This window comes from Herpailurus yagouaroundi, unplaced genomic scaffold (genome assembly GCF_014898765.1).
Source record: "Herpailurus yagouaroundi ecotype Mexico unplaced genomic scaffold, PumYag 28, whole genome shotgun sequence".
NCBI classification, from domain to species: domain Eukaryota; kingdom Metazoa; phylum Chordata; class Mammalia; order Carnivora; family Felidae; genus Herpailurus; species Herpailurus yagouaroundi.
Window position 1 is genome coordinate 93,123,101 of NW_024412376.1, and position 22,881 is coordinate 93,145,981.

The following is a 22,881-nucleotide window of genomic DNA, read 5'->3' on the forward strand; positions in this document are numbered from 1 at the left end:
ATGAATGAATGAATGATATTGTTAAGTGAGAATGTTTAATAAGAAAGTAGATTCAGATAATACAAAGGAGCATCAGAGTGAATGCAGGGTAACAGAAAAGGACAAAAAAAAAAAAAAAAAAAAAGAGAGAGAGCCAGTTAATAGTCTGCTTTATGTCAGAATAAAGAAGAATGAATATTTATGAAGTACCTGAAGACTGGAAAAAAGGGTATTTTATGTAAGCAAATAACACTATTCCTAGCTTTAAGCAAAATCACTAAAACATAATTAAAAGAATTTAAGATCCTATTTATAAATATATAGGTAACTTATGTAAACTCATTCAGATATTGCAGAAAATGCACTTGAGTTTTCTAATATAATTCCACTGGCATACATGAGATGTAATTTTCCTCCTATTAGACAAAAAATTGGAACCTAAAAATTAGACTATATTAAGAGCAGTTAAGTTGTTTTCACTTTTAGATTGTATTAAAACTGAATTACAATCATTACTTCCTGAATTGGTTAGTATTTCTTTATAATGGAATATTAATACTGCCTATCTTCATGCTATCAAATATATACATTGCTCCATTTGAATTCAACATTATTGAATGTAACATTAAAGGATTTTCTAATTGATTTCACAAAGAGTATCAGGCACTATCATGTTCCGGGAAACTCTGTCCTCAGGAACTCATCCAGTAGAAACGCATCAGAAACAAAACAAGTGTGATACAGTGTAAACCAATGGGGAAAACAGTAGGTGCTTCAAGGTACTACCTGGCTCATGTGGTGGTCAGCCAGATTACATGGCAACACCATCCATCACCTAGTCCCCAGTCTGAGACCTTAAAGTGGGAATGGCACTAGTTTCATTGGAAAATATCAGTCAGCTTTCCCTTGTCATTTATATAATGCATACCTGGAAATATCCTAGCTTATTTGATATGTCAAGTGCATGTAGTTTACATTTCTTACCATGAATTTAATCCTCTCTGTAGGAAAAAAAATGTATCATTTATTCAATATAAGACCAAATCTAAATTTAAGTGAAACTTACATAGTAAAAATGTAGAAGCATTAGTGCAAATTTTCATTTAGAGTAATTTATTTAAAATACTTAATAACTTTCATTCCTTATAAAAATGCAAGCCAACTTTAAGCTAGTAAGTTTATATTAAGAATTGATCACATTTTACACAACCAAAGCCTACAACTATAAAATAAGCCATCCAAGAACAGTGTATCCACCATCACCTGTGTTAAAGAAATAAAATGCTTCATGTCCCTAAGGTAACAAAACGAAACTTGAATGGAATATAGCTCAAACAGATGAAGGCAGAAGATGCAGAAGTTATTCACTGACACAATAAAGGATAGATTGACTTTTTAAATATCACACAAAATTATTTCTGTCCTTTTGATATACTAGCATTAACACATTCATTATAAATCATAATTTCTGAGCAATCCAATTCTGATCAGTCATCTAATTTGTTTTACAAAGTTCTAAGGCATTAAACAAATAACTTACTGTTTGGAAGGTTCAGGAAATTTTAGTTCTTCTCTTTTCTTCATTTCTATGGTTGGTTCCATAGGAGTAAGGACCACAGCAGCACATGAGACTACAGAATGGTATGAATCCTCCCGGCAAACTGTTTTATTAAAAAAATTAATTGTAAATGTCAAAATTATTTATTGACTATTCCACGTTCCCTTTTTCTGTTTTTTTTTTTTAATTTTCAGTCAAATGAAAGATATAATTTACCTAAAACATTAACTACCATTAAATGATCTCTCATTATCATTTTCCACTCTGAGTCTTTCCACTCACTAGCTGAATGACCTTAGGTAATTTTTCTTTTTTTAAGCCACACAGGAGAAAAGGTGCTGCCAATACTTTATAGCCCTTTTTTAAAAAAAGCTTTTCATTGAAGAATAAGAAGTGCATAAATCATATACAGTTAAATGAATCTTTCCAAAATGAACACAACTGTTTAATCAGCATTATGATCAATAAGTAAAGCATTACCAGAATCCTAAAACTCCCTGTGGTACCTCTTCCCAATCACTATTGCAGCCCCCAAACTTAACCATTATTATTACTTAAATAACCATATATTAGGTTGGTCTATTTCTGACCTTAGCATGAAGGAAATCATCCTCTTCTGTGTGTGTACTATTTTACATGTGGCTTATTTCACTCAATATACATCTATAAGACCCATTCATGTGTAGCAGTATTTGTTCATTCTCATAGCTGTGTAGCATTGCACTGAATGAATTTACAAAATATATTTATGCATTTTATTGGTGATGGACATTTAGAACTGCTCTGCTCTGAGGCTATTTTGAAATGTCTATAAACTTACCTCTATGTTTTTTTTTTCTTTTTTCTTTTTTTTATTTTATTGCAAAAATAAAATTGTGTTGAAAAATATCTAGCAATTGCTCTTGGGATATGTTCATATGTCCCACCTTCACCTCTAGTAGATATTGCCAAACGTTTTTCTGAACTGATTGGACTAATTTGCATTCCCCAAAACAGAGAGTTTCAGTTGTTCCACATCTGTATCAACACAACTTTTGCCAGTTTTTTAAAATTTTACTACTGTACGAATTTTTTATTGCTGCATGAAAAATTAACACAAATTTAGCAGCTTAAAACAGCACCCATTTATTATCTCATAATTCTGTAAGTAAGAAGTCCAGTGAACTCAGTTGAGTTCTCTGATTAGGTATACAGATTACGAAGAAAGACCTAAACTTTGTTACATAATTCCCACTCAAGAGTTAAGTTCCCACAAGGCCAAAGTCAGGTTCACAGCCAGGCTGTGCTCTTAGGTTTCTGGGGAAGAATCCATTTTTGAGATTAATGACATTGTTAGCAAAATTTACTTTATTGAGGTAGTTGGACTCATGTCTCCTTTACCTAGCTGGCTATTGGCCAGGGATCAGTCTGAACTCCTAGAAGCTTCTGATAGGTCAGTGGTCAGTGGCTTGTCTATCTCAGCAATGAAGAATATCCTTCACATTAAAACCCTCTCATGCATCAAATTTATCTCATGCTCTGATCTCTTCTGCTGCTAACAACTGGGGAAAATATACTCTGCTTTTCAAAAGCTCATTAGGTTAGGCCCATACAGATTATCGCCTTTTTGATTAACTCAAAGTCAACTGGTTAGTAATCATAAGTACATCTACAAAGTCTCTCTTGCCATGGAATATAATTGCAGTAGTGATGTCCCATCTTCCCAGTGGAAGGAATCATGCAAGGGTTAGAGTCACGTGTCATCTTAGAATTCTGCCTACCACAGCTATTCCTATAAGTGTACATAGTGGTATCACATTGTCGCTTTAATTTAAATTTTACTGATAATTAATGCAATAAAGCTGTAAATTCTTGCTTTACATGATTCTGATAAGCACAAATTTCAGTTACATGGTTTAGTTAAGTAACACCAGAACTCTCAAAAATGGCTCACATTTCAGTTCGCATGATATATCGATACTGTGTATAATTGTACAAACTATGAACTTCTCTAGCAGCCCTTTGATCCACAAATCACTACACAAATAGTCTCTACTTACTCTGAGCATGTACTTTGAGTACAAATAAGAAATGTGCATCATGATTGGACACGCACATCACTTTTTTCAAAGTCTATCAATAACTGGTCATGATGCATCTGCTACTCAATTTAAGCCCAAGTCTCAAAGTATGTAGTCCCATTGCTTCCTTTTCTCCCAGTGATGAACTCATGTGACACTTTACAAAAATGGATAATCTAAGGAAGGAATTTGATGGGGAAATGAGAAGTGTAGCAAAGAAATGAAATCTTCTAGTGATGTAAGTGGTATTTGAATTGATTATAAATGAAAGATCAATAATTTCTGATCTAAGTACTCACTTCAATAAGTGGCAAACAATAAATTAAACCCTCTCCCCAATACAGAGAGAGGCAAATACTAAAGATGATAGCCACATTAATGAAAGAGAAGGCAACAATACAATTAATGTCATACAAGTCTGCCAAGAAGTGTGGGACTATGATCTCAAAGAGAAAGAAGTATAAGAACAGATCTTAATGTTCTTCACCTTCCGCTAAAAATATTTGCTGAATTACTAATCCACTCAGGGGTGGAGTCTGAGATATAAACTAGATGACCGCCAAAAGCAGAACTGAGTCTCAAGCAATTATGTGGCACTCGAGATACAAACATTAGTATCGAGTATGTGTCAAAGTATGTGTGGGAGGAGCTGCTTTCTTTGTCTCTCTAATGCCATCAAACAGATTTTTGTTTCTTCTACTCTTCTCTCTCTCTCTTTTTTTTAATTTAATTTACTCTTAGCATGTCTTTTGAGTCTACATCAAACAATTCCAACATAGTTGGGAGAAGAAAAATCTACTACATTTAAAATTTTCCCTGTTGCATCAGGGAAATACAAATCAAAACCACATTCAGGTATCACCTCATGCCAGTCAGAATGGCCAAAATGAACAAATCAGGAGACTATAGATGCTGGACAGGATGTGGAGAAACAGGAACCCTCTTGCACTGTTGGTGGGAATGCAAACTGGTGCAGCCACTCTGGAAAACAGTGTGGAGGTTCCTCAAAAAATTAAAAATAGATCTACCCTATGACCCAGCAGTAGCACTGCTAGGAATTTACCCAAGGGATACAGGATACTGATGCATAGGGGCACTTGTACCCCAATGTTTATAGCAGCACTCTCAACAATAGCCAAATTATGGAAAGAGCCTAAATGTCCATCAACTGATGAATGGATAAAGAAATTGTGGTTTATACACACAATGGAGTACTAAATGGCAATGAGCAAGAATGAAATATGGCCCGTTGTAGCAATGTGGATGGAACTGGAGAGTGTTATGCTAAGTGAAATAAGCCATACAGAGAAAGACAGATACCATTTTTTTCACTCTTATGTGGATCCTGAGAAACTTAACAGGAACTCATGGGGGAGGGGAAGGGAAAAAAAGAGGTTAGAGTGGGAGAGAGCCAAAGCATAAGAGACTCTTAAAAACTGAGAACAAACTGAAGGCTGATGGGGGGTGGGAGGGAGGGGGTGATGGGTATTGAGGAGGGCACCTGTTGGGATGAGCACTGGGTGTTGTATGGAAACCAATTTGACAATAAATTTCATATATTAAAAAAATAAATGAATAAAAAAATAAAATTTTCCCTGTTGTCTTAAATACTGCTAGTAAAATATATGTATGTATATATATATATATATATATATATATATGTGTGTGTGTGTACATATACATATATATACATATGTGTGTGTGTGTGTGTGTGTATATATATATATATATATATATATATATAACTAATTAATTCCTCTCGTATGCCACTCAGTTATTCAATAAATATTTACTGAACTAACTTGTATGTTCCAAGAAATATGCTTAATGGTAGGATTCTACTGTGGGCAAGAAAGAAATAATTTTAATAAATCTTTGAATTCTTTTAGAAATATTTCAAGTGTTAGAACAGTAAGCTGCTTACCAGATTAAGTAAAAGGATATATCTAGATCTCTATGAGGGAAAATAGAGCTAAATTATCTTTAAAAATGAAAAGAGACAAGTGAGCAGGGAAAAGACTGTAGGTGAACAAGAAAAATTTTTAAAAATAGGGAGCATTTGTTTACACAAGGTAATTATTAGTATCAATACTTATTTTTTATTATCTAGAGGCTGGAACAAGTTATAGCACTCTCATAGATATTGAGATTAGAAAATAATGAATAACTAAGTCGATGAAAAATAAGCTCCATTAATTATTATATAATAAAAGTGACACTACACTGGTCTAAAGATACATGGTTAGGAAATCAATGTAAATGGCAAAGCTCTTATATTTAGCAGAAATTAAATTACATTCAATTTTTTTTTTAATTTTTTTTCAATGTTTATTTATTTTTGGGACAGAGAGAGACAGAGCATGAACAGGGGAGGGGCAGAGAGAGAGGGAGACACAGAATCAGAAACAGGCTCCAGGCTCCGAGCCATCAGCCCGGAGCCCGACGCGGGGCTCGAACTCACGGACCGCGAGATCGTGACCTGGCTGAAGTCGGACGCTTAACCGACTGCGCCACCCAGGCGCCCCTACATTCAAGTTTTTAATACCTTTATATTTCATTCACATACAAGAATTAGTGTAATAAATGCCAGTTAAGCCATTAAAGAATAGAGAAATTATAACTTCAAAAAAGTGAGTGGAGAAGATATTTGTAAATGATATGTCCAATAAGGGGTTAGTATACATGATATATACTTACACAACGCAACACCCAAAAACCCAAACAATCCAATTAGGAAACGGGCAGAGGAGGGGCACCAGGGTCAGTTAAGCATCTGACTTCGGCTAAGGTCACGATCTCACAGTTCGTGGGTTCAACCCCTCCATCGGGCTCTGTGCTGAGAGCTCAGGGCCTGGAGCCTGCTTCAGATTCTGTGTCTCCCTCTCTCTCTCTCTGACCCTCCCCCACTCACACCCTCTCTCTCTCTCTCTCTCTCTCTCTCTCTCTCAAGAATAAACATAAAAAAAAAAGAAGAAGAAGAAAAGAAGAAGATGGACAGAGGAACTGAACAGACAGTTTTCCAAAGAAGACATACAGATGGCAACAGACACATGAAAAGATGCTCAACATCACTAATTAGAGATATCACCTCACACCAGTCAGAATGACTACTATCAAAAAGACAAGAAATAACAAGTGCTGGTGAGGAGGTGGAAAAAAGGGAACCATCATACACCGTTTTTGGAATATAAATTGTTGCAACCACTGGAGAAAACAGTATGGAGGTTCCTGAAAAAAAAAAAATTGAAATACTATGATCCAATAATTCTACTACTGGGTATTTATACAAAGAAAGAAAAAGCAATAATTCAAAAAGATATATTCACACTTATTTCAGCATTATTTATGATAACCAAAAAAAGTATCATTTCTATGACAGCCAATTCAAGTGCCTATCAACAGACAAAAAAAAAAAAAAGAAAAAGGTGTAAAATACACACACAAACACACAAACACGCTGGTATATTACACACCCATAAAAAAGAATGAGTTTTTGCCAGGCACAACAACATAAATGGACCTAGAGGTATTATACTAAATGAAGTCAAAAGAGAAAGATAAATACCATGATTTCACTTATATGTGGAATCTAGAAAACAAAATAAATAACCAAACAAATAAAAACAAAAAGAGCAAACAAAAAAGCAAAACAGACTCATAAATACAAAGAACAAACTGGTGGTTGCCAGAGGGGAGGTCAGTAGGAGGTTGGGCAAAATAGATAAAGGGAATTAAGAGGTACAAACTTGCAATAATAAAATAAATAAGTCATGGAGATAAAAGTGTAGCAGAGGGAATATAGTTAATAGTATTGTGATCAAGTCATATGATGAAGGATGTTGTATGGATAATGTGTGATGAGCAATGAGTAATGTACAGAATTATTGAATCATTATGTTATATGCCTCAAACTAATACAATATTATATGTCAATTATATTCCAATATATTTTTTAAATCAGTTAAGGCCTAAAAAAAGTGAATGGAATAATAAAAGGGAAGTACAGATTTTTCAAAACAATGAATATGCCTAGGCTCTATCATTCTGAGGTAGAAAGAAAAAAATAAATACAGGAAACCTTAGCAGTATGTCACTGAGAAGAGAAACAATTTCTGAGAACCTATAGAGTAATGGATATTTATGTGATCATTATATTCTGACAAAGCAAGATATATTCTTCAAAATTATGGTCCATACAAAAAGGAAATCAGAAACTCATATAACAATGGTCACAATTTGAACTACTCTGTATAATAATTTAATTATGTTCATTTTTACCATGACACAAACACATAAATTATTTTTGAAGAATTATATAAATAGGACTAAAGGGGAAAACATTATATTTGCCATTAAAATAAACTTGATGATACAGATTAAAAGGAAATTTCAAGTTTAAAAAAGACCTCCATGGGTGCTTGGGTGGCTCAGTCAGTTAAGCATCTGACTCTTGATTTTGGCTCAAGTCATGATCCCAGGATCATGGGTTCTAAATTCATGTCGGGCTCACTACTGGGCATGGAGCCTGCCTGAAATTCTTTCTCATTCTCTCTCTCTCTTTCTTCCTCCCTCCCTCCCTCCCTCCCTCCCTCCCTCCCTCCTTCTGCCCCTCTCCCCCACTCATGCTCTCTCTCTCTCTCACTAAAATTAAAAAACAAAAGCAAATGTTTCACTATTCAGACCGAACTCTCATGATGGGAAAAACTGTGGCTTTATAAAAAAGTAGAGAGTGAAACAAACAGGAACTCCCAACTTTTGATTATTTGCATTATTTAATTGTACTTATATAGTTTCAATCATGTATAGCAAATATTATTCACTTATAAATTTTTTAAAAGTTAAATTTAGGCAACAGCAGATAATTATTTCATAATACAACTTAAAAAACGTAAGACATGCCAAGGCATTGCATATTCAAGTAAGTTTCCAGCATCCATGAGTTGAGAAATCGATAATTTTCCACTGTTACTTCCAACCAAAGATGCAGATAATAATTTGAGGCACCAACCTATAAATTTTACATGCTAAATTTGTTCTTCTGTGAAAAGAATCTTTGTTTAACTATATTGCATGAACCATAGAAAATTCCATCACAGGCTTCTGTTACTTGGAATTGTCAGAGTCAGCCTGACTGAAAAATTAAAGTCCCATTTCTTTCTACACAGATGGAGGTTTTCTTAACAATATTAGGGTCACTAATCAGGCCATTCTGAGAGGGTCTCATGGAGAAATGCTTGAACTGCACCTGGAGGAAGTCCATTGTCACAACCACCCACAACTACAAAAACAATGACTTGGACATAAGAAACTAACATTTGAATATGAGTTATACAAATAGGAAGGTTTTTGTTTGTTTAGTTTACTCATTTATTTTGAAATATGGAGAGAGAGAAAATGAGCACAAGCAGGGGAGGGGCAGAGAAAGAGGGAGATAGAGAATCCCAAGCAGGCTTCACGTGGTCAGCACAGAGCTCGACACCAGGCTTGATCCCACAAACAGTGGCTCCACAAATAGGAGTTTTAAAATGAGAGAAAATGTTTGAGAGTGACAAGAATTACTTATGCTAGGATTTGCTCCTAAGCACTACTCCCGTTTACTCCTGGGTAGTTATAAGTATCTGAACACCAAAAATGATCAAAACTACTGGAACCTCTGCATCAGAAATATAAAAATCTTATGTCAAAGTAGAAATCATTTCTAGGTTTAAAATTGAGTAGTCTGACTTTGCACGTAGCTTTTTATTACACCACAAAAAATATGCTATTATATGAAATGACTCTCTAATATCAACTGTATTGTACAAAACATTTCTTTAAGACCCATAATAAACTGAGATGCAAGACCTAAATACTGAAATTGTTTTACTCTTTTCTCCAGTTTGATAAATCAAAACTATTTCATTTAATTACTGAACTTCTATCTTTGTTTGGTCTTTAATTTATAAAATCAATTTTAAAATAATTTCCCAAATTTTAAATATGGAAAAGCAACATATTTTTTAAATGTTCACGCAAGTGCCAAAGATTTCTAGGAGAGACATTTTTCTCTTCAATGCAAATTTAGAACATTAAAATTACTGAATATGGCTAGAGCATAATTAACTCATAACCATCATAATTAACTCATAACGTAACTACATTTGAAATCACCACGCCAATTCACCACAACTGTTTACTATCAATGAACAAATTACAGGTGTAAAAGAAAAGCATTTGTTTTTGACTTGAAAAAGTGTTCACCTTCCCCTTTCCTGTCCAAATATCCAGGGTCTATGTATTTACCACAGAACAACCCACTGGTGAAGCTTAACCCAGCAAAAGGGTAACATTTATTTAACAAATGCTTAAATATCATTATGTAGTAGGCATCCTTCTAACTACACATTAGTTACATATAATACATACTATGCATTAATGCATTACTACTAAATATGCATTAAAGTCACAGTATCATCCTGACCACTCAGAAAAATTGTATGGGGTAATATTATTATCCTGATTTTACAGTGTTCAAGGTCAGACAGATTGGGAGTAGCAAAACCAGAATTCAATCAATTTGCCTGACCCCACCATGCTACTGACAATGCTTCCTGTTGCTCTTTATTTAAATACCTATCATGTGTTCTGAAGAGTAAGTTTAATAGTTTATCTTTTCCAATTGTGTTTCTATTCAATAGTATTCTTATATCTGAATTCTTTACCCTAGGAAAACTGTGTAAGCTTTAAGCAATTTACCTCACAACACACAGCACAGCTGTGACTCACAAAAATGTTTTGAGTTCCAAGCTCTGTATTTCAAAATGATTTACAACAACTATTTCCCTCTTGCTCCACAGAATGTGTGTTGAGTGTCAGGATGAACCCACTATTACATACATTTATCTACGGCAAAGGAAAATGTATAATTTAGAAAAAATATGATTTTTTCATATTTATTTGTAATCAATTGCTGTTGATTCTTCTTGCCCAGCACTGTTTATAGGTGCTTGAGTAGATCAGCGAATATAAATGACAAAAATGCATGTTTCTGTGGAATGTATATGTGTTGTGAAGATATCCTGTAGATATGATTACAACCCACTACAGCTGACTTCAAGTAAGGGAGACTGTCATAGGTAATCTGGGTAGGCATGATTCAATCACTGAAAAGCCTGAAAAGTAGTTGAGGCTTCTTAATGAAGGCAAAATTCTACCCATGTCAAAAGTTCCAGCCTTCCCTTCCTGGCCTAGTCAGCGCCCACCACCCCCACCCCCACCCCCAAGAAGCACGTAAGGTTCTGTTTCTCTGGTTGATAAATATACCAGCCAACAATACATACATTTAGGTATCACATACTAGTTTTAGTCAATCTCTCAATACTTTTTACGAATTAACATCCTTAATCCAGTGCTTATAAAAGGCTCTTCTGATGAAATATTAGTCCAGAATCGAAAATAAGCAGATAAAACACAAGTCATTGCATCATGACTATAAATAAACACACACTGAACAAAAACAGGATACATATTGATTCCATTAGTAGCATTCACTGAACTATATCATTTCCAGGCACTGTAGTAGGTATGAGACTGATGAAAATAAAAGATAAAATATTTTCCATGAATATAATTTAGTGTAGTAAGGAATGAACACCATATAAAAAGTACTACCAAAGAAGCCAGCCAGGTAAAGTAATCACTGTGACTGGAAGAGCAGGACAACTGCTATCTTGTCCACTCCCTGTTTCTTAGCATAGTTCTAGACACAATGGAGTAACTCCATAAATCTCTGTCTGATGAATGATAGAGATTGAAGAAAAATGGAGGCACTGGGGAAAAGACAAGACACTAGCAAAGCATAGAAAAGAGTGTGCTAAAAGGCAATGAGATATAAGAAAATGTCATATATCTTGAGAAATTCAAATATTTCAGTGTGGCTGGGTCTAGAAAAGACTTAAGGAGTTGAAGAATGGAGATACATCTTTTCTCAACACCTGAAGTACCTTCTAAGTAACTCTAAAACATTAGTATGTAATTTTGAAGTTAGTGAGGATACTCTATCAATCATTTTACAAAGAAGCAAGCAACATGATCAGCTTTATATGTTCTGCAAGTGGCCTGGCAACATCTAAGTACAGGAACGAAAGCAGGCCAAATCCCTGGCAATACTACTGAAATAAATGAAGTGAAAAATGGTGAGTGCCCCTTGTCACTGGGAGTGGAAGGCTAGGGAAAGCAAAAACAAAGTAATACTGCAGGCAGAGCATTCAGAAGAGCATTCAACAGTCTGTATTTACTGACTCTCTTTGTCAAAATGAAACACAATTCTCAGTAGATCAAAATAACAGCAAATAGAGTAAAAGTGTGTATGGATGAGAAATAACTGGCAAAAGCACCAAGCCAAGACTTTCAAATTAATTAGAACCAATTTAAAATAATTTAAATTAAAAATAACTTGTGCAAACATATTATGCAAGGATAGTATCATCTCAGGCATCTTTTTTAAAGATATGAAGGAACTGCATAGAAATAGTTAATGCCCTTAAGTAAAACCAATTAGAGAAAAAAATACAGAAATAAATATGAAAATAACCATATCCTAGAAATTTTGGACAAAACTATAAAATGTAAAAAACAACACTATATTGAGTCAGGCTTATCTCACATTATCCAAATTCTGGTACTTTTGTGTACCAACAGGAACCTTTCATCTTGTGACACATGTTTGGACCGTTATCAAGTTTATTATAAAATTCTGTTCTTTGAATTTGTATATTTTTAACTAATTTAATCTTAATTTATTTCTTGCCTCAGCCTTTGAACAGTTCTTTTCACAATTTCTTATATTGCACAAATATTTTCTAGAATTAAATTGAAACCTGACCTATGATAGGGAAAAACAGAACAATGTAAATTCAGTTTGCAAGGTTACCTATTTTATTACTATAGTCGAACCACTGGAATGTTTGTGGCAGGCAAAAATGTATCCTTGGAACATCAAATGCAAACTGGAACAGCCAACGGTTTTCTTGACTGTTGAACAGGAAACATGCATTCATAAACCCCTCCGGACTGCAGAGTAAGACATTTATGGATAAAGTATTTATTTATTTTAATAAATATGAAAATATTATCTAGTGGCTATTATTGGCTGAAGTGAGCCTCGCCCCACAAGTCCTAACCCTAGTACTTACAATGTGACTGTATTCAATGTGACTGTATTTGGAGATAAGGTCTTTAAAGAGGTAATAAAGTTAAAATCAGGTCATCATAGTGGACCCTAATCCAACATGACTGGTGTCCCTATAGGAAGAAAATAATAGGACACAGACAAAAACCAAGGAGAGATCTTATGTAGACACAGAGAGAAGACAGCCATGTACACACTAAGGAGAGAACGTAGAAGAAATCAACCCTGCAGACACCCTGAACTTAAACATCTAGCTTCCAGACTATGCAAAAATAAACTTCTGTTGTTTAAGCCACTCGGTTTGTGACACTTTGCTATGACAGCCTGAGCAAAATAATACAATGGCTAGTTTAGGATAAGGACAAAAGAACTACTTTCATGAATATTAATAATTAAATGAAATATAAATAATTAAATAAAAGGAACACATAGAGTCTCAGAATTCCAACCTAACGACTGAATCTATATTGCTCCTACTACTGTCCTCTTCCATTTTGAAATCTGACAGATGTCGCTATTCAGCTCATGCTTCAATAATTCTAATCATGGTTAGTTTATTATACTTTACCATTCTGGTTGCCTTCTTTCAAATGTGGTCTAGAATGCATAATATAACACATATATTATATGCATATATATTATATATTACATATACACATAATATATATAAAACAAATACTGCAGATGTATGCACATTTTATACACAGATACAGATAATATAGAGAGAACATCAGGAGGAATAGAGTCATCAACGATTATTGCTTTCTGCTAACTTAGGTATTAAAAACTTTATTAGCATTTCTTCGTGTGCACAGCCACCATCTAGCGTATAAGACCCTAGGTTAGGTGTTTTCTAGGCATCCGTAGAAGGTTTTACGTAGGAAAAATAGCAGCACTATAGGTCTGTAAAGTCTATCATCACTATCACAGATTCCACACATAATATTAGAATGACATCATTGCGGCCTACTGATTCTGAGCAATTCAAGTGGAAGGTACATATTTTGTTCATTAACCTTTCCATTTTAAATTTTGCAGGACTGTTAATACCCATTTTGGCAGACTGTACTGTCCAAAGATAGTCACAGCAATACATATCCTATCCTGCTTATCTTTGATATTCTACTTGTGTGGTGGGATTTTAGTTCCCTTCCTCTGAAACTTTTTGTTTATGACTTTTGTGACTGCCTTGTCTAAAAGAATGTGATAGAAGTGATGCCATGTAATTTTCAAGGCTAGGTCATAACAGGCAATATGCCTTCTGTTTGGCTCTCTCTTGGGACACTGGCTGTTGGAACCCAGCCACTGTGCTGTGAGGAAGCAAAGCCCACACAGATATCCTGGCTGACAATCCCATGAAGTCCCTCAGTCATCAGCCATCAACAACCACTTAATGTACATGAAAGGATTCTGTATTCTAGCAGAGGACTTAAGCTCCACAGAGCTAAAGAAAACTCTCCCTGATACACCCTGTCTGAATTTCTGACCCACAAAAATCATGCAAGATGAATGACATTTGTTGTTTTTATCCACTAAGTTTTAGGAAAATTTGTGACACAGCAATAGACAAACAAAACACTCCTAAAGAACACTTATAACTAATGGCAAAAATAGATTTTGATGCCTCTAGGACAGGGTTTCATTAAAATTGTTATGAAAACGATACAAGAAAAAAAATATTGACGTTAGTGCCACAAAGCTTTACCTACATTCTGTGTGTGTGGGTAATTTATGAATGACAACTGCAAGAGTCTGATATTAAAATTCTCATTCAGCAATTGTTTAGAGATCAATACTATGGAAATAAGAAGCAATGTAAACAGCAAAGTGTGTATGTATGTGTGTATCTATATGTCTGTACACACACACACACACTCACACACACACACACACTCAATTCACCTAGAGAAAAAAACAGTCTGGTGAATATGCTGACTTTCCCATTTATGGTTCTCATTTCAAACTTAGAAAGAGCCCTGGAGCTATCCTTGGAGCAAGCTTGCTGCAGCAAGTACAGACAAATAAGTATCTGCTCTACCACTCAAAACAACACTTTATGAATTTTCCAAGAAGAAGATGAAATCATAGTTGTTATCCCTTCTAAGAAAATGTGCACAACAAGGCCTGTATCACTTAAATTATGCCTAACCTAAAATTTATGTAATCTGATATCCAAGACTCTAAAACCCAGAAAAAAAATCTTAAAGGGGGAGAAAGAATGTGCTTGATACAGTGGAATACAAAGAATTTGCAAAGCATTCCATTTAGGCCATAGACAATATCCTCAGGGGAAGGGTAGTTAAACCAAAATGCATTTTACTGTCATTCTTTCTGGATAACATTATACACTGTCAAGAAACATATTCTACTTGGATTTATTAATGCCATGAATAACACCACTAATAAATTAACATTATCATCTTTTAAAAGAAATATTTAAATATTTAAAAGAAATATTCTATTTAAAAGAAATATTCTATTAATTATATATAAATAAAACTATGTTGAATATAATTTTCCTATAAGTATTGCCGTTTATTACACAAAAAATTATCTAATTTACATGTGTGTCAGCTTTTATGATCACCTCACATTTCTTCTCCTATTAGCCCAATCAAAGGTGTTTTGCTTTGGGTACGTTGTCAGGTGTTTGTTTGCTTGTTTTTAATAGTGATGATTATTACATACAACACAATATGAATCAAATGCAATAATGCAAGTTTTACTTTTAATCTGCATGGAATTATAGTCTAATACAAATTAGCATAGTTACTGAGTGACTTGCAATTTCATATATTTATCCCATGTAATTTACCTAAATAAACAATTTATTTAAAAAAAAATTATTAAGTCTATACTTGGGCCAGCCATATTCTAGGCTCTGAATATGTAATAGAGATCAAAACAGATAAAAATCCCTGCCCTTCGGGGTATTATTGCTATTTGATTTCAACACTGACAGAAAGGTAGTGGTTGGACTACTCAGGTTCTACTGAGAAGAAATATTCTAGGTAATTTCTTTTTCTTTTCTTTTTATCTTTCCTTCTTTTTCCCCTCCCTTTTCTTTCCCTCCCTTCTCCTTTCCCTTCACTTTCCTTTTCCCTTCCATTCCCCCTTCAGAAAGATCTCAATAAATTCTCTCTTACATCTTTTGGTCCTTCATTTCTGACAAGGTTGAGGAGCATCAACTATTACACATATAATCTCATCAACTAGTTATTGAATAAACGGGCTTTTTTTTTTTTTCTCTTAAACTTTATTTTGTTTAAGAGAGAGTGGGAGGGCAGAGAGAAAGGGTGACAGAAGATCTGAAGCAGGCTCTGTACTGTCAGCAGAGAGCCCGATGTAGCTCTAAAACTCACAAAATGCAAGATCATGACCTGAGCTGAAATCGGATGCTTAACCAACTGGCCACCCAAGTGCCCCAGTGGAATTTTTTTTTTCTAATAGCTATATCTTTTTATTCTTTCCTTATATATCTCTTTCTACTTCAAACATAATATAGTCAATATTATCATATCTCCCTCTCTCTTCATCCACAGACTTATTGCTCCTTCTCCCCTTTCCTCCCCCTCTCCCCTTCTTCTCTCCCTCTCCCTTTTCTCTGTTCCTCTTTTATAACACCTTTTTGGCTGCTCAGAATAAAAGAACAAGTATCATATGAATTATTAATCTTTGTTGAAAAAATTACATTAGATATATGAAGAATCTCTCCCAGGTTATGAGACATAATTGATTAGTCTTTAGTTCTGTGGTACTGACGGCTATTTAACAGGCTTCACTTTGCAAAAGTATGAGGATAATATAATCTACATAATGTTCATCCTCACTTTTAAGAAGTTAAATAAATTATTCAATTACCTCCTTAGAAAAAAATCCACTCTTCAGAATTTTACATATGAATTACAAATCACAAAGAAAAGTGTAAGGTATATAATTTCAACGAATGATTCAAGCCAAATAACTCAAATATATTGAAGTTGACGGTTTTAGGTTGCTCACCTCTTGCTATCATTAAGACAGATTCTGAATCTGAAAAAGTCTTCCCTTTGCCTTCTTCTAGTCTTCTTCACATGAGCTAATTGTTTAATTTTAGGAATTTGTTTGTTCTACATCTAAATTTCCACTTAGAAGAAAAAGCAACACTATCAGCTAATTTGAGTATGGTTTAGTTAGATGAAAAGGAGGTAGACAATCCAACTTAGTAAAAATATAGAAATCAGAATAAAGATGGCCTTTGAAGAAATTAGCATAGTTACAGTCTATTGGGCTGGTAAAAACCACGTAAGTAAAAATTGCATAGGGGCCAATTACACAAAGCCATGAATATCAAGTGAAATTATTGGTATTTCATCCAGTAGGATCAAAGTTCTTAATTCATAAACAAATGCTAAATTTTCATAGGAACAAATCTTGAATAGTATACAGTTGACCCTTGAATCATACAGGTTAAAATGAACAGGCCCACCTATATGTAGATTTTTCCAATAAACACAGTATAATACTGGAAATGTATTTTCTCTTATGATTTGCATAATAATATTGTTTGCTCTAGCTTACTTTATTGTAAAAATACAATGTATAACACATATACAAAATATGTGTTAATTGACTGTATAATTATGTTATTGCTAACATAATTGACTTCCAGTCAAGAGATGCTATTAGTAGTTAAGTTTTGGGGTAGTTAAAAGTTATATTCAGATTTTCAACTTCAGTGCCCCTAACCCTTGTGTTTTCAAGGATCAACTGTATTCTGCTAGTCCAATGAGTAAAATAAAAGGCTCTAGAAACACATAGTCAAATAAGTCAAGATAAAGAGCAACATTCTGTTCTTTCAACCAAATATGACAAGTTACTGTAACAGCCCAAAATTCCCGTAAAGAGCCCCAGGCCTTTTAAGATGGAAGAGGAGGGAAACAACCACAGCAATATGAAACTTCTCTTAATTTCCTCTGGGTCTCTCCCTAAAGGGTTAGCTACATGAAAGGATCTAACTTTTCCTAGTTTACTAACAAATCACTTAGTTCTGAAGAATCATTTTCTTTGTAACAACATTAACCTCAAGTCCCATTAGCCTTTTTGGACGAATGGAAGTCATGTCTACATTGGACATCACTGGAGTATCCATAAATTATGTACATCTAAATAAGACACAAGCATATTCCAGGGGGAATTGAAAATTCTCAGTCCACAAGATCTTGGGATAATCACTGCCATCACAAACTTTCTTTTAGGTATTCATTGGGACATCATTTCTGAAAGGCTATTGATCTCTGCCTAAAGGAAGTGTCACTTTTTTTAAAGCTCTTTAGTATAACTGGTTAATAGTCAAATCTTTTGGCATGAGAAACAATTTGTACAGATACGTGAGTAATTTTTCATCCTTTTGATAAGGGTATTTTTCAAATAGTATGTTTATATAAAATATAAGTTTTCAGTATTCAAATATATATTCTGATATATTTCTTTCTTAGACTATCAATGCTATATTTGTGATAGCATAAAATAAAACATGAATACACTATCAGAAAATGTCATTAATAATACTGACCCAATATGCTACCATAGAATATGACATCACAGTAAGAGCAGCTTTGTCATTAACTATTGGGAGTACAAATATTAGCAAACAGAAGCAAAAATTAGAGTCCTTATTAAATAATGGATGATAAAGATGTTAAAGGAATTTGATAGATGTGACTTTTTTGATAAGTTGGCAAAACCCTAAAATAGCTATGAGAAAAAATGCCATCTTTGTAAAATTCTTATAGAAGTAGCCCAGGGTCAATGTTTCAAATGGCTACACTTTGGCTTCACCCTCACTTATCTTCTCCTTTCTTTGTCATGCTGAAAAAGAACAAATGGCAGCTAGACATTATTAAAGCATGAAGAATGCTCTCTCTGACCGTAGTACTAAATTTTGTCAGAGACTGATCTTGGCTTTTAGGGATCTTTTGATTATCTGATCAGATTTGAAAATTTATACTTGGTGGAAATCTGTCTTGTTACTAAAAATATGGCTAGTCTTCCTGACTGCTCTCATCTTTTTCTTTTGTGAGTATATAAAGGTTAATACATAAGGCAGAGGACAGACGTAAGTTCAACAGGACTGACATTTGAGTCAGCCCAAAGAACTAACAAATAAAATATCTTGTTTAATCAACAGCTGAATAGGGCAGACTTTACTGTGGCACCTATCAGAAACATACGAGAACTTTCCTTGGCTCGTCTTGTTTTGTCCATGACAGTTTAGTTCCCAAAATGTCTAATTTCCCAACATTCATCCATCAGAGATTAAAGATTTCTTGTGTCTGCTATTAGACACAGCCAAATATTATGTTCCAGAGTATAGCTACAAGGTACAAAAAAGTCCCTGGAGCAACTAGTGCCAGATTCTCACAGGTCTCTTAAATGTAGTCACACAATAAGTCTAACTTGAGTGCTACCTTTCTAAATGGAATAATATTGACATAGATCATTGCTATGGACTGAATAATTGTGCCCCCACTCCCCAATTCATATGTTAAAGCTCTAGCCCTCTTTGTGATTGCATTTGGAGATGGAGCCTCTGAGAGATAATTAAGTTCAGATGAGGTCATGAGTGTGGGATGAGTGCCCTTATAGATGTCATTAGCGCTCTTATAAGAAGAGACACCAGGTCTCTCTCTCCCTTTCTCCCTCTCTCCCTCTCCCTGTCTTTCTCCCTGTCGCTCTCCCTTCTTTCTCCCTCACTCCCTTTCTCACTGAACATAATTGTCTACAAGCCAGGAAGAGGGTTCTCACCAAAAACTGCCACACTGCCACCTTCATCTTGGAATACTAGCCCCCAGAACAGTGAGAAAATAAATGTCTGTTGTTTAAACTACCCAATATGTGGTAGTTTGTTATCGTAGCCAGAGCTTAGGTAATAATATAGGTGAATTTGAACAATTTGTAGTATAAATAAAATTGCCTTTATAAAAAAGGCCTTATAACAAAAAGAGAGCAAAGTCCTAAATATTCAACCATTTGGGGTTTTGTTTGTGTTTTGTTTTTCTGGTTTGAGGAAGTCTCCAAAAGAAACTCAGATTCCAAAATTACCCTCTTAAAGGACTCCTTGGCTAAAGTGAAAATTTTGAAACTCTTTTAGACCCTTCAAACCATAACTTGAACCTGACAGCCTTTATCCTATTCTTCCTTCCTCCTATGCTGCATTACTATCTTTTGTTGTTATTTTTCCTGACTTACTGCCCTTTTCCTCTAGCCAGAAGAAAACCCTCAAAGCTAAATTGCCTCTTAAAGTTAAAGCTCCTTGAGAATAGGTCAAGTCCCTTGTTTTAAGGGACTTAAACTTTAAGCCCTGTTCTCAGTACAAACGAAGAGTACAGGCATACCTCATGTTATTGTGCTTCACAGAAACTGTGACTTTTACAAATTGAAGGTTTGCAGCAACCCTGGGTCATGCAAGTCTATTGGCACCATTTGTCAACGGCATTTGTGCACTTTCCATCTCTATGTTACGTTTTGGTAATTCTCACAATATTTTAAGTTTTTTCATTATTACTACATTATGGTGCTCTGTGCTCAGTGATCTTGGATGTTATAATTGTAATAATTTTGGGGCCCCACAAACCACATCCGTACAAGAAAGTGAACTTAATAAATGTGTATGATCTGGCTGCTCCACCAACTGGTCACTCCCCCATCTCTCTCCCTCTCCTCGGGCCTTCCTATTCCTTGAGACACAAAATTAGTGAAATTAGGCCAATTAATAACCTACTCTGGCCTGTGAAAGTTCAAGTGAAAGGAAGAATGGCACATATCTCATTTTAAATAAAAAGCTACAAATAATCAAGCTTAGTGAGAAAGACATGTTGGAAGCCACGATAGGCCAAAAGTTAGGCATCATGTGCCAAACAGTTAGCCAACTTGTGCATGCAAACTAAAAGTTCTTGAAGAAATACGAAGTGCCACTCTAGTGAAAAGATGAATGATAACAAAGCAAAACAGTTTTATTACTACTACGGAAAAAGTTTTAGCAGGCTGGAGAGAAGATCAAATCAGTCACAACATTCCCTTAGGACAAAGCCTAATCCAGAACAGGGTTCTAACTCTTCCAATTTTATGAAGACAGAGAGAAGTAAGGAAGCTGTGGAAGAAAAGTTGGAAGCTAGCAGACGTTGGTTCATGAAATTTAAGGAAAGAAGCTATCACCATATAGGAAAATGCAAGGTGAACCAGCAAGTGTTCATGTAGAGGCTGCATCAAGTTATCCAGAAGATTTAACTAAGATAATTAATGAAGCTGGCTACTAAACAACAAATTTTCAATGTACATTAAATAACCTTCTACTGGAAGAAGATACCATTAAGAACCTTCATAGCCAGAGAGAAGTCACTGTCTTGCTTCAAAGCTCCAAATGACAGGCAACACTCCCATCAGGGGCTAATGAAGCTGGTGACTCAAAGGTGAAAACCAATGTTTATTTATCATTCTCAAAATCCCAGGACCCTTAATAGTTATGCAAAATCTACTCTGCCTGTACTCTATAAAAGGAATAACAAAGATGACAGCATATCTGTATACAACATGGTTTACTAAATATTTTAAGTTCACTGTTGAGAACTAATGCTCAGGAAAAAAAAAAAAAGATTCCTTTCAAAATATGACTGCTCTTTGACAATGCACCTGGTCACCCAAGAGCTCTGATGGAGATGTACAATGAGATTCATGCTTTTTTCATGTCTGCTAACATAACATCCATTCCTTAGCCTATGGATCAAAGAGTCATTTGAACTTTCAAATATTATTTAACAAGTACATTTTGTAAGGCTATAGCTGCCATAGATAAAGATTCCCCTAATGGCTCTGGGCAAAGAAAATTGAAAACCTTCTGGAAAGGACTCATGATTGTAGATGCCGTTAAGATCATTCATAATTCATGGGACAATGTAAAAATATCAACATGGATAGGAAGTTCTTAAGATGGAATTTACTCCAAATGAAGATGCTATGAAGATTGTTAAATGACAACAAAGGATTTAGAATATTGCATAAACTTGATTGATAAAGTAGCAGCAGAGTTTGAGAGACTCCAATTTTGAAAAGTTTTGTGAAGCTCTACTATCAAACAGCATCACATGCTATAGAGAAACTATTCATGAAAGCAAGAGTCAATCAGTGTGACAAATTTCATTTTGTCTTATTTTAAGGAATTGCCACAGTCATCTCAACCTTCAGCAAACACCACCCTGATCAGTCAGCAACCAACAACATCAAGGCAAGACCCTCCACCAGCAAAAAGATTACAACTCACTGAAAGTTCAGCTGGTGGTTAGCATTTTTGTAAGCAATAAAGTATTTTTTAAAAAAAGGTATGTACATTCTCTTGGACTTAATACTATTGCACAGTTAATAGACTACAGTATATTTTAAACTTTTATGTGCACTGGGAAACCAAAAAATTAATTTGACTTGCTTTATTTTAATATTTGCTTTATTGCAATGGTGTGTAATTGAACCCACAATATCTCAGAGGTATGTCCATAAATATCCAAGACTTTTCAAAGGCTAGTCAGAAGAGAAAAATACAGAGAAATTTAAAATAGTTCTAACAGCATATAACTGAGTACTCCTGGTCCATATCAACAGGTGCATAGGTTAGTAATACAATCTTGGGAAAATAAAGAATTGGAATAACAAATAGAAAAGATTGAGAGTGACATAAAACATCTCAAATTGAAAGGAAGGAAGGAAGGAAGGAAGGAAGGAAGGAAGGAAGGAAGGAAGGAAGGAAGGAAGGAGAAAGAGAAAGAAAAGAGAGGAGAAAAGGAAAAGGAAGGAAGGAAGGAAGGAAGGAAGGAAGGAAGGAAGGAAGGAAGGAAGGAGGCGGGAGGAATAAAGGGAGGAAGCAAGAAAGATAGAACATCTGTACTGTGAAACAAGATCTTTTGAAAACTACCCTCAATCATTCTTCCAAATAGACTGCACTCAAACCCAGTCTAGCAAAGTAAAGAAAGGATAAGTTCAAGACTTTAGAGATGGACCCTCTTTTAGACAATATTCAGAAGGAGATCCTGAAGCTGAAGTTATCACAGCTCTCCCTACCCTTTTTTAGTAAATGGCCATAAGCC

At 34.7% G+C, this 22,881-nt stretch overlaps 1 protein-coding gene across 5 annotated transcripts in view; it reads right to left on the reverse strand.

Moving 5' to 3' along the window:
* CCSER1 (coiled-coil serine rich protein 1) overlaps positions 1–22,881 on the reverse strand; it is a 1,345,367-nt gene that overhangs the window by 1,051,977 nt on the left and 270,509 nt on the right. For all 5 annotated transcript variants that reach the window (XM_040478447.1, XM_040478431.1, XM_040478439.1 and 2 more), the window contains exon 5: positions 1,520–1,640. In XM_040478447.1, coding sequence (XP_040334381.1) covers positions 1,520–1,640 — 121 coding nt within the window. The remainder of the gene's footprint in view (positions 1–1,519; positions 1,641–22,881) is intronic.